The sequence below is a fragment of the Dunckerocampus dactyliophorus genome, chromosome 9 (genome assembly GCF_027744805.1).
Source record: "Dunckerocampus dactyliophorus isolate RoL2022-P2 chromosome 9, RoL_Ddac_1.1, whole genome shotgun sequence".
NCBI classification, from domain to species: Eukaryota; Metazoa; Chordata; class Actinopteri; order Syngnathiformes; family Syngnathidae; genus Dunckerocampus; species Dunckerocampus dactyliophorus.
The window spans coordinates 16,341,350-16,363,763 of record NC_072827.1 but is presented as its reverse complement, the minus strand read 5'-3'; the positions used below and the strand labels follow the sequence as shown (position 1 = coordinate 16,363,763).

The 22,414-nt window shown below is 39.1% G+C and overlaps 1 protein-coding gene across 4 annotated transcripts in view; it reads right to left on the bottom strand.

Moving 5' to 3' along the window:
• Positions 1-22,414, bottom strand: part of slc39a10 (solute carrier family 39 member 10) — a 41,269-nt gene that overhangs the window by 10,390 nt on the left and 8,465 nt on the right. For 2 of the 4 annotated variants that reach the window (XM_054786959.1, XM_054786962.1), the window contains exons 2-5: positions 12,841-12,901; positions 9,313-10,388; positions 9,013-9,190; positions 105-280 (exon numbers count right to left, since the gene is read on the bottom strand). In XM_054786959.1, coding sequence (XP_054642934.1) covers positions 105-280; positions 9,013-9,190; positions 9,313-10,368 — 1,410 coding nt within the window. In that variant the 5' untranslated portion in view covers positions 10,369-10,388; positions 12,841-12,901. Of the gene's footprint in view, positions 1-104; positions 281-9,012; positions 9,191-9,312; positions 10,389-12,840; positions 12,902-18,067; positions 18,096-22,414 lie in introns of those variants that run through there. The other 2 variants (XM_054786961.1, XM_054786963.1) reach the window with 2 other exon arrangements.

The following is a 22,414-nucleotide window of genomic DNA, read 5'->3' as shown; positions in this document are numbered from 1 at the left end:
CTTTTAAGCATGAATGTTTTTGTGTTGCAGTATGGCACAGAGGAGGCTTACTTCAGGTTGTTATGGTTACACAACTGCACCCTGGCCATCTGCCTTTAACTCACATGAGGCAGTAGATGAAGGAGCGCATCGCCACTGAGTGTGCCCACGGCCAGGGCCACAAGAAAGGTGAGAAGGAACTTGAAGCAGGACTGGTTGAGGATGGGCACGAGAACAACACCCAACAGAGACAGCAGGCTGATGATGGTGATGGCCACAAAGCCCCACACCCAAGTCCACACTGGAAACAGGGAGAGAATAAAACAGAACATCGCTATTATTTATGTTTTTGAGTGCGTCAAGAAAAGTACAGGTGTAAGCTGCAACAGTTTAATGTGATTTGGTGTCAAGATTGTCAACAGCAGATCACAAACAGCAAAACCTTTATCACTTTTTTGCTGGCTGAGGAAGTTATTCCTGATACCAAAAAAAAAAAAGTATTTCTTAGAGGGTTTCAATCCAAATGTCCTTGTGATGACACAAGGCCTAAAGCAGGAAACTTAAAGTGACACTTCAGCAAATTCCTACTTGCTGCGCTGTTGATGGAAGACACAAGGCAGAGCAGCGTGAGAAAGGTGTGCTATCATTTAAACTGTCAAAACAGCACAAGGCCAAAGCGAAAAAGTTTATGACTATTTGGTCACAGAGGACAAAATGCTTAATGTAGTATGAAATTCAATGTCACACCAGTGATGGTGTGTTTGCTAAACCGAAGCCGGATTCTTCACCAGTGACATTTGGCTATAGGCTTTTTATTGACTGAAACACACCGCACATATAATGCACACCTCACTGCCAGGAGACTGGAGTAACAACAGAAAAAAAAAAAGCACCGTGCGGTAAACAAAGAACAGAACTCAAATGAAATGGCTAGAAAAGAGTCCATTAATAATATGATGTAAGAGCCGCATTATGTATACCATATTGGCCTGAAAAAAACACTCTAGTTTTCCAGAAAAAACACAGTGTGAAACAGACAGGCCGTCTTATAATCAGTGAATAGAGCAGGGGCGTCCAAAGTGTGGTCTGTGGCTGATTTTTTTTTTTTTTTTTTAAATCAGCCCTCTATACATTTTAAAAATACAATTAAACAAGAAAAAGAATGGAAACAAGAAAAATGGAACAAACAAAAGAACCAAATTTTACTTGAATAATAAGTAGTAATATTAGAATAACGTTATAATATTAAGATGAAACATTGTAACATTATGCCAACAATTTTACGAGCATAACGTCCTAATACTATGAGAAAAAATATTTTCACGATAATAGTAACAAAACAAAGAATAAAGTTGCAATTTTTTAGAAAATTAGGTTGGGAAAAAGTTGTGATATTATGAGAATAAAGTAAAAATATTATGGGAATAAAGTCAGTGTTAAGGAAAAAAAACAACAAAAGAAGAAAGCAACAGCAAAAATGACCAGTGGAGAAAAAGTAATGGTTTGATTTATTTTGAACATGCATACGAGTTACATTTGAATACGTCACATATTACTATTCACAATTCCACATGCCCAAAAAGGAGTAGGAAGAAGCACCTCTTCTCCGTGTGACATCAATTGCTAATACATTTGTTCACTTGCTGTATTCAACATGTACCCTTTACCAACTCTGACTAACATAACAGAATGATATTTCTGTCTCTATGTAGACCACCTGGTTCACCCAGCCTCAAGTTCCGCACTGGGTTTGAACCTATGTCTGTAGAATGACAGTCGAGAGCGCAAGCCGTCAAGCTGAAATCCTAGGCTGTCAAACGAATAGCCAGCACAACTCTTAAGGCGTCAGAGAGTGAGATTTACCCACGTGCTCTCGCACAGCTGAACCAACAACTGTGGAAACACAACCTGGCGTGAGAATGTGCGCACCCTTTATAGTTGGCCTACGCACTTTTTTGGAGAAATGGCAAAAAGGCGACGCGCATTTTAAGTGGTGAAGTGAAATCATGTTAGAAATAAACATGCAATGGAAGCAATTTATCAATCATTGCATGAACACATCACGCCGTTATTGACTTGAAAACATTTGTGGAAAGTGTTATTTGACATCACACTGACTGATATCATTTGTCATTGATCATAAACACATCATTGCACACGAGCGTATAGTATCCGTATATAAAAACAGCGCAGTGCTTGAATACGTCATCATTTTATAATTATGATATTATGTGTTCGATTAATATTAATTAATAAAAAAACATCATGTTGTCAAATAATTCTAGGGTTTAAGGCACAGCTGATATGTCCTTAGTGCTCAGTTTCTTGCATTTCTTTTGACAGTTTAGCAAAAAAAAAAGACAAGTAATAACAATATATAAAAGTATGTCGTCAATAGCAACCTTTATTTACCATGCCTTTATTTGTGTGGACAGTGTCAGGGCCGTGGCGTGCACGGAGGCGTGCAAAGGGCGTAACTTTAGGCGGAGTTGCATACGTACATTTCTCCTCTAGGTGGACTCAATGAAAAACAAATTGCGTGAATGCGTACGTACGCCACTTTTTTTTTTTCCCCAGGTCTGAATATTTTTGTCCATACGCACATTTTGGGTTTCTGTCGTACGCAGACTTTTAGTCAGATTTCTACACACGTTTTTATAGATGAGGCCCCTGATCAGTGCTCAAGTTCAGTAAACTTCCCCTCTGATGAGAAGAGGTGAGGGCATGATTACATGCACACACACGTGTGCAGCATACCATACCAGTCATTGCTCCTCACAAGTACATAATGATAACCGACACATTTCACAACTCAAATAAATAGAACGATTGAAAATAATACAAAAGCTAAAACCCATGGAAATACATTCATGTATGGAATAAAGCTGTGACATTTAATCGAGCGATCGCTCCTTTTGAAAGTAATTTAAAAACAGCCGCCTTCCACAATAACAATAATCACAACAATTCAAAATAAAAAGTCTGGGAAACTGCAGTAATACAGCACTGTAAAAGTGATGGTACACGCAAACGAGCTGAAGCAGGAATGCTCGGCGTGAGCACAGCCCAGCGGGAGCGAGGAGGAGGGAGGGGGGGAATCACACCTATGTCCAGCACAGTACGAATGGCCTCGTGTTAGAACGCTTTAAGATAAATCTTGAGTAAACACCTAGCCAGAGGAGGAGAAATATCTAATAACTGTAAAAATCACACTGGCAGCCACAACGCCTCTCCACATCTAATGGACCCCAGGTGGGAAAGTTTGTGAGTAGATGATGTGAAACATGTCTTATGCCTGACAGAGTGGTCTTTAGAGAGACTGAATCAAGCTGTCACTGTCCCATTAACCAGCTGTAGGATTAAGAAACGTTTCCCCTGGCAGATGTCCCCACTCACATAACAGGCATGAGTCCCTTATGGCGGGAAGAGCAGAAGCAAAAGAGGCCATAATGTTTGTGTATTGATTACAAAGCCACATGCCATTACAATTCAGAGTGAATGCCTGTCTTGACAGGTCAACATAGCCCAATCTCACAGACAAAGAGGCATTCATGTGTTTCGTTATTGGCAGTGTAAAACACACAGAAACATGGCAAGTCATGAATGTATCAGTTCGTTGATGTGTGCAATTTCTTCCACAAATTAAAACAGTTCCTAGATGCCTTGACATACAATAAAAAGGTCAGACATGCTTTGGTCGAAATACCCCAAGGACCAAGAATGACAGCACACCTAAAACTCCCTCTACAAAGCAGCTGTCCTGTCTCATGCCAAAGAACAGGAGCACCTCCACCCTCTCTGAGCGTCTGAGAGGGCAGTTTTGTGCATCTGGCACATTGCAAGGAAAGTTTCACACACAAAAGCACAACCCAAATCAATGCACTCTTATTTCAACAAGTCAATGGAAATCCCTGAAGTCCAACACTACTGACATCAGCCTTGAAGCAGTGTGCCTGCGCTCCCGACTACAAATGTCAATAAAACAAATCCACTTTGCTTTGATGTCTTCTGTGACTGGGAGGTGATGTGAGGATGTGTGACGAGATACATCCAACAACACTGCAGCTCTGCTTAGCTTTCTGCGTAGTTGCTTGCGAGAAGACAATGGTGGATTTTCACCCAAGGAGATGCCAGACTAATTTTGAGGAATCTTCAAGTATTATACTCCCACAAGGTTTGTCAGCTTGGGCCGGTGTGCTTGGAAGATGAGATGACCTGTTGCATCTTGATCCTGAGAGCAGTTCTACCAGGATAATGAGCCACCCCCAAATCCCTGAAAATCTTTCAAGGTTCTACTTGTCACCGACAACAAATAGTTGAGAGGCGTGTTCTTTTTAACATACTGTATTTAATTTTTGTGCGTATCTAAACCTACACTAGTTTTTAGCATGTTTAATGAAATGAAATTCTCAAGCGCTCCTTTTCGGCCTTAGGTGACGTGTTGTAAACAAACATCGTGTGGGACTCTCTCCACTGCCTCGTGTGTGAGCCGCACCAAACGCTCTGGACGCTCTATTCGAGGAGAGAGAGGAAAAAAACAAAAAAAACATCGACCCTCAACACACCAAACCCCACCCGCCACCTGAAACGCCACAACTGTGCCCCAAAAGCCCACAAAGACGCCTGCGCCGTCAAAGAAGCTACCCAAAAGCCAGCTGAAAAGAAAGGCGCGGGGTCTACTCTCATCGCCACGGCGTCCTCCACCATTGACGAACACACCAGCCCCCGTGGGCCTGCAAACCACTCAGAGCCACGGTTTATAGTTTTGTTAAGAGCGGTGATGTTATGAAATTTGGTAAGGACAAATCTACACCAACATTGTTTTAAGTTGTTTTTAACTCCAGGTGTGCACAAACTACACAACAGCTACTGTACATTTAAAAAACAAGATATAAATAACTTATTGGCCATCGTTTTTGAGAAGCACAAAGTTATCGGTATCAGCTTGAAAAAAATTTATTGTGCAAACAATGTCGTTACTAATGTTATGTCTTTATGTGTCACTGAGTTTTTGCGGCAAAAGTTGATATGTCGCACTTTGTTCGGCAGTCCCTGAACACACCGTAGTTGTGTGCTATGGCTGGTACATCGTGACTGATACAATCTGCTCTTCTATCATCTAGTTTGTCATTCATTAGTGGTGAGGACCTATACATTTTATGCTTTAAATGCGTTTAGTAAGTGTGTGAGACTATTTAGGGTTTAAATCTGGATTGTCAATTCAGCTTGTTAGCTCCCGTCGTCAGTGAACAATGGCAATTGAAGAGCGCAGGTTCTGGGGCTGAATCTAATCTAATACATTACAGCAGTGGCTTTTATTGCAAATGTTGATCCAAAATCTGATGATTTTTGCTATTCAGTGGTAGGTGTAGAACGGAACCCCCGCAAAAAGCAGGGCTCTACTGTAAATACAAACAGTGGGGCTAAAAGTGGTCAACTATTTGGTGATTGCAATCGATTAGTAAGATATCATTGTGTATGTAGTTTACAAAACGTTTGCTGCCAAAGTTCTATTTTCTGTAAAAGATAATCCTTTGAGAGGAGCAGACAACATCTATACTTTTATCAGTAAGCCTCATCGTTAGGAAGTAAAAACTGAACGCTTCGGGTCCTCACAGACAAAAAAACAACAACAAAAAAAAATCTACAACAACCCTTTATTGTTACTACCATTTTACTCTGCCTTAAAAAGCCAAGAGGCTACAGTTGACTTCAGTACATAACTGCAAGTCTACACCCAATGCAGCGCATCCATACTTCTATCTCATTATAAATATGCATTTGTACCAATTTGTATCTTTTATGTCGTGTATGTTGAATGCTAATTTTTGCAGTGGGTTGTGATGAGGTGGTAGTTGATGATGGCAAAAGAAAAGATGAGACCCAGTGGTCTGTTTCCTCTCCAATTATGACTTTTCTGTGAGCCACGTCTCAGAAAAATGTCACTCCTAATTGGCACACCACAAAAAGAGGGGGAATTTGGAACCACTGAGGAAAAAACTGCAAATTTTCTGAGCTCCCCCACAGATTCCAGCAGGAGGTAAATGGAAGGTACCTCTACATCTTGTGGTGATGCCTATGGCTGAATCTTGGTAAGCCAGAGTCTCCCAGCTCTGGTTTTCCCACTAATGAGCAGCTATTCTCGCTCTTTTGACTTGTTCATGCTGTCTTACCATTTGGTTACCATTTCCATTTTACGACTGCTTTTGGTAGCATCACAGTGCCGTCTTAGGGACACTTGATACAGGTACTATACATTCAGAAGAGAAAGCGTTTTTAATGATTAAAAATTGGTTGGATTCGTGTGTATACTTGTGTATATTGTGACAAAAATCTTCTTTGATTAACAGTGTGTTAAGATGCACATTTTTTTTTATTCCAGTGTGTTTTATTAAAAGTACACACACAAATGTACATCAGTTACTGTATCTTGCCCAAATTAATTGTGCACTGTAAATAATGTAACTGACATTTTTCATTTCTTCCACTTTTCAGCACTCCAGACCATTAGTGTGTCACTCGTGTTGTGTGCTGCTGTCCTCACCTGGATTCATGGATATTATCACTGCCATTCGGTTCAATATTGTCACGTAATACTCCACAATTCTGTGCAGATAAAAGAGAAAGGAACTTTTTTTTTCCCCCTCTTACAAAGATTAACTTTGAATTTTGACAAATAGACATTTATTTGTTCCTTTTTTTCTTTTACACCACGACTGAGAACATACACCAGCCGGTGGTGTTATTTGTATATTTCTTGGTTTTAAAACGTGAAATTTGAAACCAAAGAGGGATTCTTTCAAGGGGCATACATTTATATTGGAGTTTATATTCAAATCTGACTGATCATCAACACATTGTCTGCTTATTGAGTTGATTGAGTTTAAGAAGTGGTGAGATGTATTTATCGCAAAATACTCATTTGCCAGCAACAAATACAACTATAGAGGAAACCGCACGAAATAGAAGCAACGATTATCCTGAGAAGAGCCATCCTTTAAATACAGTATATAAAATGGTACCGGTAATTTCCATGTAAAATGTGTCTCTGAGACTTGATGTTCCTTGACTGTGCAACAACTGCTTCTGCCGAGATAGTTGTTATCAACCTATCAAATGATACAGACTAGTTCCTATCAAATGAAAATGCTTTCAGGTTTACTGAATCTCATTTGGAATCAAAGCACTCAGATTCAACAGGGTTGCATCCAGGCCAAATTGTGGAAAATGGTAGTTTTTGTGACAGAGAAGTAGATGAAAGCATTAGGTCCTAGCACTTGGAAGTGGTAAATAAAATATGTAAAAAAAAAACCCCCTCCTAATTCAGTTGGTCTTTCAATATATATATTCATACAATTTTTTTTTTTAAACTTATGTTGATTTTCAAATTATGCTCTGGTGAGTTTTCATCAGTGCTCAGTATAGCAGAAAATGACGGTGAAAAAAAGATGATCCTCACTCAAAGAGAGACAGCTCTTCCAATGTATATGAAAATGGAAAGAGATTGAACAAACCCATGAGAACAACTCAGGAAACCAAAGTTACATTTACTACTTCACTTCACTTATCACAATGACATACACTTGACTGGCAAACATTCTGTAAAAGGATTTGCCAGTAGCGATGCTGCAGTTTATATATCAAGTCGGACACACGATATACTGGGGTTGGATAATCGGTATAATAGGGTTCATGGTGCTGTGTCTGGTTTAACGCCAAAAGGACCAGATAAAGAAGGACTCCTACTCGAGAACAAATTCGTATTACCTGTAAACACAAGTAAATAAAATCATCACGTGAACAAACGTAGGGTGATGCAAATGTGATAGCGAGCTGATAAGTTCAAGGTGTTATCTTTCCCACTGTGTCAGAGCCTTTATATGAATATGACAAGATCACAGAGAGGTATCACATGTTTCTTTGATTGAGACCTTGAATGCTTTTATGGCACACTAGTTACTTAGTAACTGGGCCTTTCCTGCTAAATTTGGGAGACTTTTGTCTTGAGGCAAATATAAAACCAAAAAGGTGCAGGTTAAATGTACAAAATTTGAAATGCAATAAACCCCCAGAAACATCAAATGTTGGGCCTGATCGATTAATCGGCCAGCTGATTTAATCGTCCAATTATAGCTCTTACAGATAATCAGTGATCGTCCAACTTTTGAATGTTGTTAACATTTATTTTTCAGTAATACAATGCAGGTAATAGTGTTTTTCTTACAAATGAATGATAGTGCCCGACCAATTAATCGGCCGGACGATTATAACCATTAGAGATTAGATGTTTACAAAAAATGTTTGCACTGTGGCACTCTGGTACTGAGGGCGTATGTGAATGCAAATGTCTCAATTCATATAAATGTGTGATTATTTTATTCAGAGGTTCACTGCCCTTTTGCACATCATGTTATGGATTTATTTTACATTCAAATTTTTCATAAGCTGCTTGTTCCACACAATTTCAAGTACAGTAATCCCTTGTTTATTACGGTTAATTGGTTCCAGACCAGACCATGATAAGTGAATTTCCACAAAGTAGGATTCCTTATTTATATATGGAATAGTTTCATAGTTAGAGCATAGGAAACCTGTTAAACCTGTTGTTTGGGCTATAGTTATCTGAATAACTTAATGTTACATTAACATACCACCTATTCACATTATGTTAACAAACGCCTATTTATCTTGTTTAAAACATTTTGGTTATCGAAATCTTTTTATTCCTTATTACTGGAATTGGCCCCCAAAAAATCCATATCGATCAGGACCTAATCAAATGGCAAAAAACCTCTTCTTGTCAAGAGAATAGAATATACTGGTTAGCTTAAGTTGTTAAAGCCAAGAAGAAGTCCTAATGAGGTGAAATGTTGACTTCTATTTGTCTTTTTATTCAGAATCAGCAAATTAGTACTTAGTATGAAATGTTTTATCCTCATTGCTACCTGCGGTGGTCTTCTGTTTTTAATAGAAAATTATTGAGTACTACATTAGCCCAAGTGAGTTGAGTCAATTAGATGCTTAGCTTCTTACCAGAACTGACATTGTCCAAAGCTTCCTGCTCCACCTCCATCTGGTGGTAATGGCGGATGCACACACGACTATCTATCTGGTACAGCAGGGCAGGACACAGATAGGTGAACTGATTTGGCGAGATGAGGGAATCGGGACTCAGCCCATAGTAGTTGAGTAGCTGAGTCAGGTTCAAACACTGTGAGCAGACATTGCATGTTGATTTAAAATAATGCACAGATAAATCAGATAAGGAGTAGTCCATTATTAATTAAATGACAATATTAAAAGTATTATTTATGAATTCAAAAGAGCCCCTACCTCCTCATGCTGATGAAACAAGCCACTTGCATGTCCAGACAAAACAGGGCCTGGGACTGTTGGGGTGTCAGGGCCCCCTGGTGCTTCTCTTTTACCTTTATGAGAATGGCTGTGGCCATGATCAGGACTGTGTTTATGGTCATGGTTATTCGACAATGTTGTGTGAGGTGAAACGGTTTTGTTTTGCCCACGTTGTCCTCTGATTCTTCCTGGCCTTCTTAGCTTCTTGGGCTTGGTGTCTGTGGGAGTTGGCGAAGACTGCATCTCTTGATTGCCATGAGGTAAGTCAAGCTGGGCAGAAGAGAGCTGTTCCTGGTTGGTGGGAGCAATATCTGTGCTGATTTGTGCTTGCACAAGGTTGGGTTTGTCACTCATGTGTTCACTCTCTTCTTCCTTGGCATGATTATGATTATGTTCTGCATCATGTAGGTGATTGTGGTTATGATTATGATTATGTTCGTGATGGTGTTTATGGAGTTGTTCTCTTGATGCACCAGAACGTGTGACAGCAGCAGTGGTCTGTTGGCTGCATTCTGTGGGATCTTGTTCTGTATGTGGATGGTGGAAGCTGGGTTTGTGACGTGGATGCCCATGCCCATGCCCATGCCCATGCCCATGCCCATGCCCATGCCCTTCACTGTGTGAGTGAGAGCCTTCTTGCATATCAAGAACATCGAGATGAGCTACATGGTCGTGACCAAGGTCGTCATGATCCATGCCCACCACTTTCACTTCACCCAGACCCAAGCTAAGAAGGAGACTCTGAAATCCGTGAAAATCTAGCCGGTCTTTCTGGCCATAACGTCTGAATAGCTGCTGGATGTAGAAGTGCTGCTCCTCCTCTAAAGATGTCCTCACAGGACTTATAGACTCTGCAGTAGGGGAAGATTTCCTCACATATGGAGCCTCAGAAATCTGCAGGTCGTTGTGGGTGTGGTTGGCATGGTGATGACCATGGTGCTCATGATGCCCGTCTCCATGACAGTGGCTCGACTGATGGAAGAGGAAGGTGAGCACACATAGGAAACAAAACCTTGTGTGCATGTGAACTTGCATTGTCCTCAACTTCTGATTGCCTGTCAAAACATTACAAAATGATGAGTGTATAAAATAATGATCACATCCACAAGGCCATTATTTACTGTACTAGTGGATCAATCTGATTAATTTCAAAGCAAAATGTCACTTTTTTCATTTTCTATATTTGCCCACATTTGGGTCACGGGTGAGCTGGAACCTATCCCAGAAGACTTCATGTGAGAGGCAGCGTCCAGGACACATATAGACAAGCATTCACACTCACATTGACAATTTAGACCCGATTAATTTAACATGCATGTTTTTGGGGATGAAAGCCAGAGTACCTGAAGAAAACCCACGCACAAGGAGAACATGAAAATTCCACATAGAGGTGCTCCAACTGACATTTCAACACTCGATCTCCTGACTGCGAGGCCAAAATGCTCCAATAATGCCTCTGAGAAGGTGCTTCTTCTAACATCTAAGTTAGAAATACCAGCCAGGAGTATTTTTATAGTGCTACTGATGTCCCCATGTGTACTGTGATTTTGTCCGTAGTCGACTAATAGTCTGTTTTTTGTTTGTTTTTGTTTTTAAGAGCACAGCTAATCGTGACTCCTACAAATAAACAGATCTCCTTTGCGACCACCTCAACAAAAATGGCTAAAACACTGATAAACAAATAAAAATGGTAGGGATATAAAATGAAGTTGGCCTAACAGCCTGCTGATATAAATCATATTCAATGACATTGGTGGTTGTTGCGTTATATGTAAGAAGCTGCTGACACAAGTTGCACTTCAATTTCATGAGTTATTTTTTGCCTTTTCAAAATACAATGTGGTCCACCCTTGCTCTACATCACTGCTTTGCTCTAAGAATGACATGATTAATAATTAAAAAAAAAAAAAAAAAGATAAGCCTTCTGGAACACGGCATACCCTTGAGAAAAATATGCAACAAACTACTTGTTCTCCCTACTCCAAAAAGCCCGAAGCAGCAATATCATTGGAGTCAAATGATCCTCATAAGATCCCTTGTGAAGCCCGAGGGTGGTGAATGCATAAATGCTGGGAGTGCGGAAGAGAGTGGGCTCAATCTGAGGTCCTGGCACACAGCAAAGAGGAGACGGTAAAAAAAATAAATAAATAAAGCCACTGGCCTTGTTAGCGAAGTTTATACTGAATTTACAAAGTGTGCCATGAGGGAATATGATTTTGGTCAGATCACAGATACTGGGTAAGAACACAGTTGTCAAAGCAACTTGAAAAGCACGGCCACCGAGGATGGAACCCCAAAAAATAGGAGCACAGTACAAAACGTATTTTTGGGTAGCTAGACACATAGAACACATGAGCATCATTTTAGTTCTTACTGTCTTGGTAAGCAAGTTCCTATAAACGGTTACCCCCAATAGTGAAAACTACTATTTTATAAGTATTTTCAATTCCCAACTTGTTTTTAATATCTGCTGCTAAAAGTTTAAACACAATCGGAAAGTCTGTGCTAAAATGATGGCTTTGTTTATTCTTCAACAGTTTATCAAATACTATTGGTTAACTACTGGTTATTGACTTCCTCCACCCAATATAATATTCATATAAGATATTAATGCTGTATATTTCTTCTGAAATTAAAAATGGAGAGCCGCTGAGAGGTTTTCGTCTATAAATTGGATAGGTTATAAATAAAATAAACAAATGTTGTCACAGAAAGGAATAACACACCAGTCAAATGCATACTCAGTAAAATTGATTTCTGAGCTATGACTTCGTTCCCATTTGAAATTGCATGAAGAAAATTGAAGCAGGGCGACTTACCTCTGTTGGCCCTTGAATGAGACGTGTGAAATTAAGCGTGATGGTGCTCTGACTAAAGATTTCACATTGAGGGCAGTTCAAAACCTACTTCACGGCTGTCTACAGTGTTTATAAACATGAGACAGTGTTGACCTATGAACCTCACTGCTGATAGGATAGGGTAAAACCATGTCCTATTTCAAGAACACACCCTCTAGCCCGTCACAGAGCCTACTCTGTTTTCCTGATTAGAGCCTTTGTTGTGCTTTAACTTATAGAGGGAACAATAAAAACATTTACGTGTCATGTTGAAGGGAAATTAAGTTTAAAATTAAAGGTTTAGGTAAGGTTAAAAAGAAGGTTTTTGTATTCACCAAGTAGTCCTGACTTGACTGACGTTGAATTTTTGAAGAAGGCTGAGAAAAATTGACGACCAAAGAACAAATTTAAAATAAAAGTAGTAGCCATAGCCGGCCGGGGAAAATAAACAACAAACTGCCGGTGACTAAGTGTGAGGATAACATTAGGACAGAAGACAATGCCTGTTGTGTCATAATACAGTGACATGTGGGAGCACTTCAAACAAGATTTCCATTACTCATTTTGCATCAAGCCTTGGCAGTTGTACAGTATAATATATCTTTCTTAATAATTACTGTGGAAAAGAAAAGAAAATGTCTCAGAGAAAAATAATAATTTGGTAACTCACGATAATATGTTGGGCCCCCAGTCTTGATGCTACTGTTTCAGACTCTTTGGAAATCTGCACACTGAAAAACAAATGGACACTGATTAACATTCATAAACCACTGGGTAATTGGAATAAACTTGTTATATTTTTGAATAGTTCCTTTAAAAGCCAAGCAGATGCAATAGTTCCCCTGGTATAACAATAAATACATACATAAATTATACTTAATGGGAGTATGTAAATATGTTACTCAACAAAGGCAAAAAAAAAAGTGTGTTTCAGTGGCTGAACGTTAGGCTTAATTAATTTCTGGTGAAGATAAATTTTGAAAATGTGTTGAAATTTTTCAACAACACTCATGGATCGGCCAATAATCGGCCAAGAATGGGAAAGTCAAAACAACTCAGTGACCCTCTTATAAGAATTAAAGATTTACACAAGTTGAGAAGGACTTGAACAACTTAATTCTCTTTATCAGTTCGAACGACTGTATGCAAGTACGAGTTATTTGGGTGTGTCACCACATTGCCCAGCTTTGGAAGAAAACCCACACTGTCAGATGGTTGGAATCATGCAGAACTACTGTAATCTCTCATTTATTGCAGTTAAATTCGACCACCAATGTGGCGAGCGACGACTGTACATCCAAATTCTTCAACTTGACCTTAAAATAAACAGTTTGAGGGTTGAAACCTGACATAAAATTGGGCGTTCTGACAGAGTAATGTTCCCATACACACATCAAAACATTTACATACAGTGTGAAAAAAGGGTTGCCCCCTTCCTGATTTCTTTTTTTTTATTGCATGTTTGTCACACTTAAATATTTCAGCTCATCAAACAAATTTAAATATTAGTCAATGACAACACAACTGAACACAAAATGCCGTTTTAATGAAACTTCTTATTAGGGGAGAAAATAAAAATCTAACCTACAGCATGTAAATGCTAAAGTTAATGCTGATTATTATACTAACTATACCCTACTAGTCCCATTTATGAACACTCAACAATGCGCAGCTTTGACATATTATGATTTATCCATTTAAGAAGGTAAATTAGAGCGATTTATATAATTATATATCGTTATATATATCGATATCTATATATCTATATATATATATATATCTCAAAAGAGAGAGAGCCATCTGCCAGGGCTTTGAAGCTAAACTAACCATTCAAAATATCGTTTTCTTTGTCCATTTCTGCTCAATATTTGTTCACACTTGTGGCTCCACATCAACTGCCACACCGCTGCATTTCTTCAAACTACGGTGTGGGCCGAGGATCAAACAGGACGTGTGCATGTTAATCGCGCGTCAACAAAATTGTGGCATTAAAGGGAATTTCGGTTAACTCGTTATTAACGCGTCAACTTTGACAGCCATAATATATACAGACCCTTTCCAAAAAATTAGAATGTCATGGAAAAGTTGTTTAATTTCCATAATTCCATTCAAAAAGTTAAACTTTCATAGATTATAGATTCAGGGCCCACAATTTAAACGATTTCAAGTATTTATTTGTTTATTTTTACATAATTTGGGCTTCCAGCTCATTAAACCCACGAAAACAGGAATTCAAAAAATTAGAATACTGTGAAGAAATCAGCCCAAATTTTGCAGGGCGTGAATGTTTTAAACTGAGTGTCACACACTAATCATCTACTAAAGTCAAATCACCTGCACAGGCTCCCCCAGATGTCATTAAATTGCTTCAGTTTGGTTCAATTGTCTCAGTTGGGTTCAATATGGGGAAGACTGCAGACTGGCCAGAAGACCATCATTGATACCCTCCATAGGATGGGTAAGCCACAAAAGTTCATAGCTAAGGAGGCTGGTTGTTCACAGAGTGCTGTGTCCAAGCATATCAATGGAAAGTCTAGAGGAAGGGCAAAATGTGGCAGGAGAAGATGCACCAGCAAAAGAGATGACCGTGGGCTTCAGCGGATTATCAAACAGGGAAAATTCAAGAATCTGGCAGAGATCCAGAAAGAGTGAAATGAGGCGGGACTCACAGCTTCAAAAACCACCACATTCAGACGCATCCGGGAGATGGGCTACAACTTTTGGGTTCCTCGGGTCAAGCCACTTGTGAACCTGAGCCAACGTAGGAAGCGTCTCCACTGGGCCAAGGAGAAGAAGGACTGAACTGTTGGCCAGTGGTCTTTTCCGATGAAAGTAAAGTGTGCCTTTCATTTGCGAATCAAGGTCCAAGGGTTTGGAGGAAGACGGGTGAGGAACAGAATCCAAGCTGCCTGAGGTCCAGTGTGAAATATCCACAGTCCGTCATGATTTGGGGTGCAATGTCCGGTGCAGGTGTTGGTAAACTCTGCTTTCTTAAATCCAAGGTCACCGCAACAGTCTACCAGAATGTTTTAGAGGACTTCAAGATTCCTTCTGCTGAGGATCTGTATGGAGATGCAGATTTCATCTTCCAGCAGGACCTGGCCCCTGCCCATACCGCCAGAAGCACCAAAACCTGGTTTGATGCCCATGCCATCACAGTGCTTGACTGGCCAGCCAACTCACCGGACCTAAACCCCATGGAGAATCTATGGGCTATTCTCAAGAGGAAAATGAGGGGCACCAGACCCAACAACAAAGAAGAGCTGACAGCAAGCATCAAGGAAATCTGGGCTTCCATAACTCCCAGGCAATGCCACAGGCTGATTGCTTCAATGCCACGTGGCATCGAGGCAGTGATTAAGGCAAAGGGATTCCCAACCAAGTATTGAAGATTGACATATCGTTTTGAAAGATTGATTTGATGTGATCCTAATGTCTTTCTTTGTTTTCCTGCAAAAACTGAGAAGTAAATGGTGATTTCTTCATAGTATTCAAATTTTTTTAATTCCTGTTTTCGTGGGTTTTATGAGCTGGAAGCCCAAATTACGTAAAAATAAACAAATAAACACTTGAAATCGTTTAAATTGTGGGCCCTGAATCTATAATCTATGAAAGTTTAACTTTTTGAATGGAATTCTGGAAATTAAACAACTTTTCCATGACATTCTAATTTTTTGGAAAGGGTCTGTATATCTAAAAGCATTTTTTTCAACATTTCCGTCAGCAGTAGCCTTTCTAATCGCTTGAGTTTGACTTGCCCCCTCCCCCCACCCCACATTTTTGAACATTGCTCGCCATAAAAAAAAAAAAAAATCCCATGCCTTTTCCAGGTCAGTGATGACAACATGACTCCAGTTATTTTTCTCAAATGGAATAGCTGACTTTCAGCCCCTGAGCTGCTTCATATGATTCTCACATGACCTAAAATGTTTTCTCATGTCAGTGCCGTGCATGGGACTGCAGAGAAATTTAAAAAAGTAATATATTAATGAAATGCATACTGCTTTCAAAAGGAACATTTACAACCAAAAAAGGAACTCCATCCATGCATCCATCTTCTATGTCGCCTTATCCTTACGAGGGTCTCGGGGGGCTGGAGAATTGTATACAGTATTTCATTTGATAACATCCTTGAAGACCACAAGTCAGTTTCTAGCTTCCGTTCTTCAAGTTAGTTATACAAGCCTGATATGTCAATAAATAATACTTAAACTCATTTTTTTCTTGAGATAAAAAAATAACAGATATTTAAGAATGTGAGCAACTACTGAGATTTCATTCATAGCACATCAGATGTTCAAGTCTGAGAGGATAATGCTTATGTGTCCAATTACATGGCGCAAGAGACTGATGATAAATGAGTGACATTTCTTATGAATTCTTTAAACCCATGGGACCCTCTTCTGTATCCTAAGGCCTATCCCAACAAGCCTGTAGGTAAGAGCATTCATTGTGACATATCTAGTCAATGCAAAACAACATCACAAGGTACAGTTCTGGTCAGAAGTTTACTTACACTCATCATGGGAATGAATGCCATATGAATTTGGAGCCCTGAATGTTTTATTTGACCCATTCTTCTCTATGGTAGAATAATGATACAATGTGCAACAAATCTGTACTAGCACTAAACATTTCAAACAGAACCAACATTTCCAACTAAAATGGACCAGAAAAATTCTGGACAAACATTTTTGGATACTGCTTAGACTGCAGTAACAATGGTTTCTTGAGTTCTTGATGGATTCCAATAATTTCACTCCACATCTTGACTCCTTACAGATTTTTTGTGTTTTACATTATTGGGGATCAGGTTGTTTGCTTTGAGCTTAAGGTTAGTTGTTGAAAGATCTGATGAGAAATTTCTTTCTTCACCTATTTCAAAACCATCCCTCCCGATTACAATTTAAGACCGAGTGAAGCCTCAGTTTTCATCATTAATCCAATCCAAAAGGTCAGACGATAACTGAAACAAAACATACAAAAACCAAATACATTTTTCCCATAACACACCCGCAGTGTACAAAAACTGAGATGTGTAATTTTCGTCGAAAACCCGGGCTTAGAAAAAACAAGGTTCCACTGAAGTAGTACTCAATGTATCGAATGCTTTTGTCAGATCCATTAATCCTGCAACTTCACACAATGATTGCATTCTACTGCATTTGTGATTCCCTCTGTTATTTTTAGTGCCAATGTTTAAATATTCAGTCAGTCTGTAGGGGAAACAGCTATAGCTCATGTAGAACATGGTAAGTTTTAGTCAAGATGTACAATAAAATGTTACTGATTAACAATTTTTACACTTTGTTACAATGACTAAAGCTTCAAGGAAAATGGCAAAGAAAACACAGTTCCCACTTGACAAGTATAGACATTGATTATAGCTGGTTCAAAAATATAAACTGTATGTGAAAAAAAGCCCTAGACACTGTCAGAGTTTAACACTCACTGGGTTTCAAAGATTGTACATCTGTAATAAAACCTATATTAATAATTGTTACAATTTCTTTGTCCATCATTGTTATACAGTACATCAGGCTAGTGTGAAAACTTGCAGAGCGCTAAAGAAGAATCCCCTAGCAGGTCCTTCAGGAAAACGGCAGTCAAGACAGGAAAAGTAAGGCGATACAAGAAATCTGGCCATAGCCTCTTATTATTACAGCTATAAACAACACAAATAACTGAACATGAAGATGGATGAGGAAGAATCTATAATTCATAACATATCCCTTCGGGCAGACACAGGCGCATTGCTGATGTTCTATCATGAGGAATTAAGTTTCTTCACTCGGAGTGGGATATAAGGTTGAGTCAAGAATAATTAAGCAAGGAGAAAATAAACTTAAATATGCCTTTGAGGAAAAAAAAAAACAACAGCAGGAAGCGGCCCTTACCTCGTCAAAACACTGCAACCAATGTTCTTCAGCCAAGATAAGACTGCTAAATGTTTTGAGGTTCAGTGGATCAACTTATTTGTGTAATGTAGGGAGGTACAGTGTGTGTGTGTGTGTGTGTGTGCGTGTGTGTGCGGCAGTCAGAGAAGAGACACATGACCAGTTACTGACTGTAGGTATTAATTTATACTTTAATGTTCTGTGGCATTACGCATTTTAGTACTTGGCCTTACAAAAGAGCAAGACAAAATTTGTTATTAGTTATTCGCCTATTGGCCTACAGTGATATAATGTGACTTTTTATTTCTTTGCATTTCAATGTTTTACGCACAGAAAACAATATTGCTCCATTCACATGTAGCTGTAAGCACGACGACACTGTCCATTTCATAGTAGAAGATCTTTTCATATGTTCAAGAATACCATCTTTACTCTCCATGATGGTCGCAACGTTTGAGCAGCTTAGACCAGGCATGCAGCCTATGTGGAGTTCCTCACTTTGAGTTTTACAAATTTCACTTCACTTTCAATTTTCCTTCTGTTTTACGGGAACAAAAGTAACATTGTCCTTCCTCTCAGGGTAGGGACACACTACATATTACTCTGTCGCACACATGTAACTTGTTCTCTTTTTCTTTTTGTGCTGTATTAATAATTTTGTGCGTTCGTAACCACGAAATGTCATAACAAAACTACGTAAACCAAAAGGACCACCTTAGTTTGTTTGAGAAGCCTTTTGACATGTTCATTCGCTAACAGCTATCACAGTAGCCGCGAGAGCGAGACTGTTTGATCATTACTGAAAATTCCTGACAATGCTTAGTATGTCAGATGTCAGAGAACATCTGCGTTCCTGTCTCACTGTGAAATGTACCTGTACAATCACTCCTTTAGAATTACAATGGCAACATTTTTTCCGATGATTGTGCATCTTTCATCAAAGACATTCTATGTTGTCAAGAATATATATATATATTAAAGCTGCTGTCTGCAGCATTTTAAGGCTTGCTCGCATACAAACGAGTTGCAGGTAACGTTATGTTACAAAAGTTGTGTTTGGAAACGCGTATGATATACTAATATGCTAATATAGCAACCACCATAGCATCTCTTTTGTGACACAGAACTAGCGACAGGCATGCGCAGCTGTGATTGACAGCCTGAACAGCAGCAGTCTTATTCGGCCCAACAAACACAGACTTTTGACCATCGCCTTGGCCACTGTTTGTCCTTCTAAACTGAACAAAACTCTTATAAATTAACTGGTCACTTTTTTCAGTCATTTATGCACTCTGCCCAACATAATTATGCTACAAGATTTTACACAATTTACAATTCATGTCACCTGCTCACCAGAGATTTCATTTCAATTTCCCCACTCACTCCAAAGGTCATATTTTGGATTTATCATCCCATCCCTCATACCAAATACTACTGCTGTTCTTGTTCACTTTCTCATCACCTCCTGCATTGATTACTGTAACTCCCTTCTACTCAGCCTTTCACATAAATCGCTCTGCAAACTTAAGCTTGTCCAGAATGCCACTAACCGCACCTTCCCCACGACACCGTTCACTAACCAACATTTCCACTGGCTCCTGGTTCATTACCGCATCAACTTTAAGACTCTGTTCTAATTTCCAAAGCCCTCTAAAACCTTTGTTCTTAAATTTGGCAATTTATCCCAATCAGCGAACCACCCTGCACACTGCGCTCCTCTTCTTCTAGTCACCTAATTGTCCACTCTGATCTGATCTGAAGGTCTGCCTTCAGGCGTTGTGTCCCCTGCCTTTGGAACTCCACATTGATTCCATTCACAATTTCACTTGTCAAAACTCACCTTTTCAAACTGGCATATTCTGTTTAACTGCATTTATTGTTTGTTTTTTTATAGTATACTACATTATATTTCTAATTGGCCATTGTTTTATATAACTGTATTCTTTATTTTATTTGCTGCTTTTAACTTTGCTGTAATGTGTCCTTGGGTGCTTTGAAGGGCACGTATCAATAAAATATAGGTGGTATTATTATTATTATTATTGTTAATGAAGCCACGGAAGCTAGAACATAACGTGACCAGTTCACAGTTCACTTTGTGAAGAATTTAATGATTGCTCAACTATAATTCTAATAAAAAAATTGTCTTGAGATTTAAAATGAACAAAATATTGAACAAAATCCTCCTCAAGGGAATCTTTGTTACAGGGCAGTCATATTACACTGCAGTAGTTTGATCAAACAGACTTTAATAAACTGGAACATACAAGCACACTGTGTGTGTGGTGCTGGCAGGAAAGTGTGGGAATGTTGTTATATGTGACAGACTACAGATAGTGTGTGAAATAAAATGAACGCACCAGGCTGGATGATGTTTACCAGCTATTTAGGCAGTCAGCAAAAACAACCTTTACTGGGGAAAGGTGGAAAAATGTCTCTAAAATAACCCAGATGATAATATGTTGCATTAAAACAAGAGGTGTAAAGGTACTGTATATGTATTCATAAACAGATTTTTCGGTAGGGAACTTTCGGTCCAGTGGCATACCAAGTTTCTCCAGAACAAATTGGACCTCAGTTTGGGAAAGAGATTCCCTCACCGAAATCTATTTCATCTACCGTACACACTATACCGTACCCCCAAAGAATTTTGCAAGCCTTTGTTGAGGCCTTAGTTTTTCCCCAAAGATAAAAGTTACAGTGTATTTTTAGGTGTTTGCGACAAAAATTGCAGTAGAGAGTGGAAGTTAACTAGTAGTTAATCAATCAATCAATCAATCAATCAGTATCAGGCAGCTTCTGTTAAAATATCGTGTGATCGCCATATGCCGATAAAACACCATCAACGCCGATCACAAAAGCCGATCACCTGTGACTAACACTATTGCAGCCCGCAGCTTTGACCTAACTATCATCTTTGGCAGTGTCTCCTCCTACATCCTTCAACAATCATGTCTGCCGTGTAGAACCTAGCTGCTAACACATGCCACAAAAAATACCTGCTGGGGGTAGCACTTAAAAAAAAAAAAAAAGTCCTGACTTTTCCCGTTTATACGGCACCCCTGGCCAATAGCACTCATTATAAATACATTTAAAAATGTAATCTATCCATTAATTAAATACATGAATTGATCCATGTGATCGGTATCGGCTGATTTCTGTCCCGGATTATCGATATTGGAATCGGCAGCATAAAACACTGGTCGGAGCATCCCTGCTTGTACCACGTGGGAATTTGAAGCAGAGTTATGATGCATACCATCACCGAACAGGAAACGCCAAAATAATTTGTGGAAGCTCAAATTTAATAGTGGTGGGCTGCCACAAATAAATTAAAGTATCGGAAACACTGATGTCCAAGCTTAATTTCTGTGATATTCAATAGTTGATACTCTGAATGGGCGATATAATGGATGTACGCTAGAATCGATACAAATTATTATATATATATATATATATATATATATATATATATATAATTATATCAACCAACTCACGAGATGGGAAGATACACGAGACAAGACTCAATTTGATTTTTTTTTTTTTTTTTTTTAAAGGTACAATGAAAAAATATGACTGGACAAACTTTATGTAGTGGAGTCACAAAACAATTCAGATGCGTTTTGAAATGTTTATTGTCCCACTAATTGACGCTGAACTATATTATTGTCAACATTTTTGGAGACCAAATCAACCACTGTTAGGATAATACATGTATATAATAATAATGTATCATGATAATGCAATATTTCCTTTAATGCGTCATCTTTTACTCAAAGTGCCATTTGTGCCATGTATTTTATCACAAGCAATTCGTACTGTCTATTAAATGTTTGAAGCACTTCTTGAAATGCTGGATTTTCAACTGTATTAAAGAGCAGCACTTCTTTTGCAATGTATTAAACTACACTCTCTGTGAACGCACATCATTTTTGCGCTGTTCCGTCTCAGTGAAGTGTTGATTGTTGGTGTGTAGTTCCCCCCCCCCAGACGGGAAAACTGGGTAAGTTGTGTATGAGGTGGGAAAGTTTGTTTTGTTGCCTTTTATGTTGCCGCCATTTTTGAACAAATTCGGCATACTGGCTCATTTGTGCAGATGGACTCCTTGCTGATTACCACACGAGAGCTGTGGCATTGGGCTTTACAATCATCTTTTGTCCTCCTAATTTATGTTACGCTGGCTTGCACTGCTCCTCACAAGGGACCACTCTTTTGCAAAGAGATTATAAAGCGACTGTAAGACTGACAAGAGGTCTCAATCTGTCCAAGACATTCGATGGGACGCCTGTTGTATGAAGCTTCTAGGTGGTGAAACCAATGTACTGAGTGAACCCTTTTCCTGCCTGC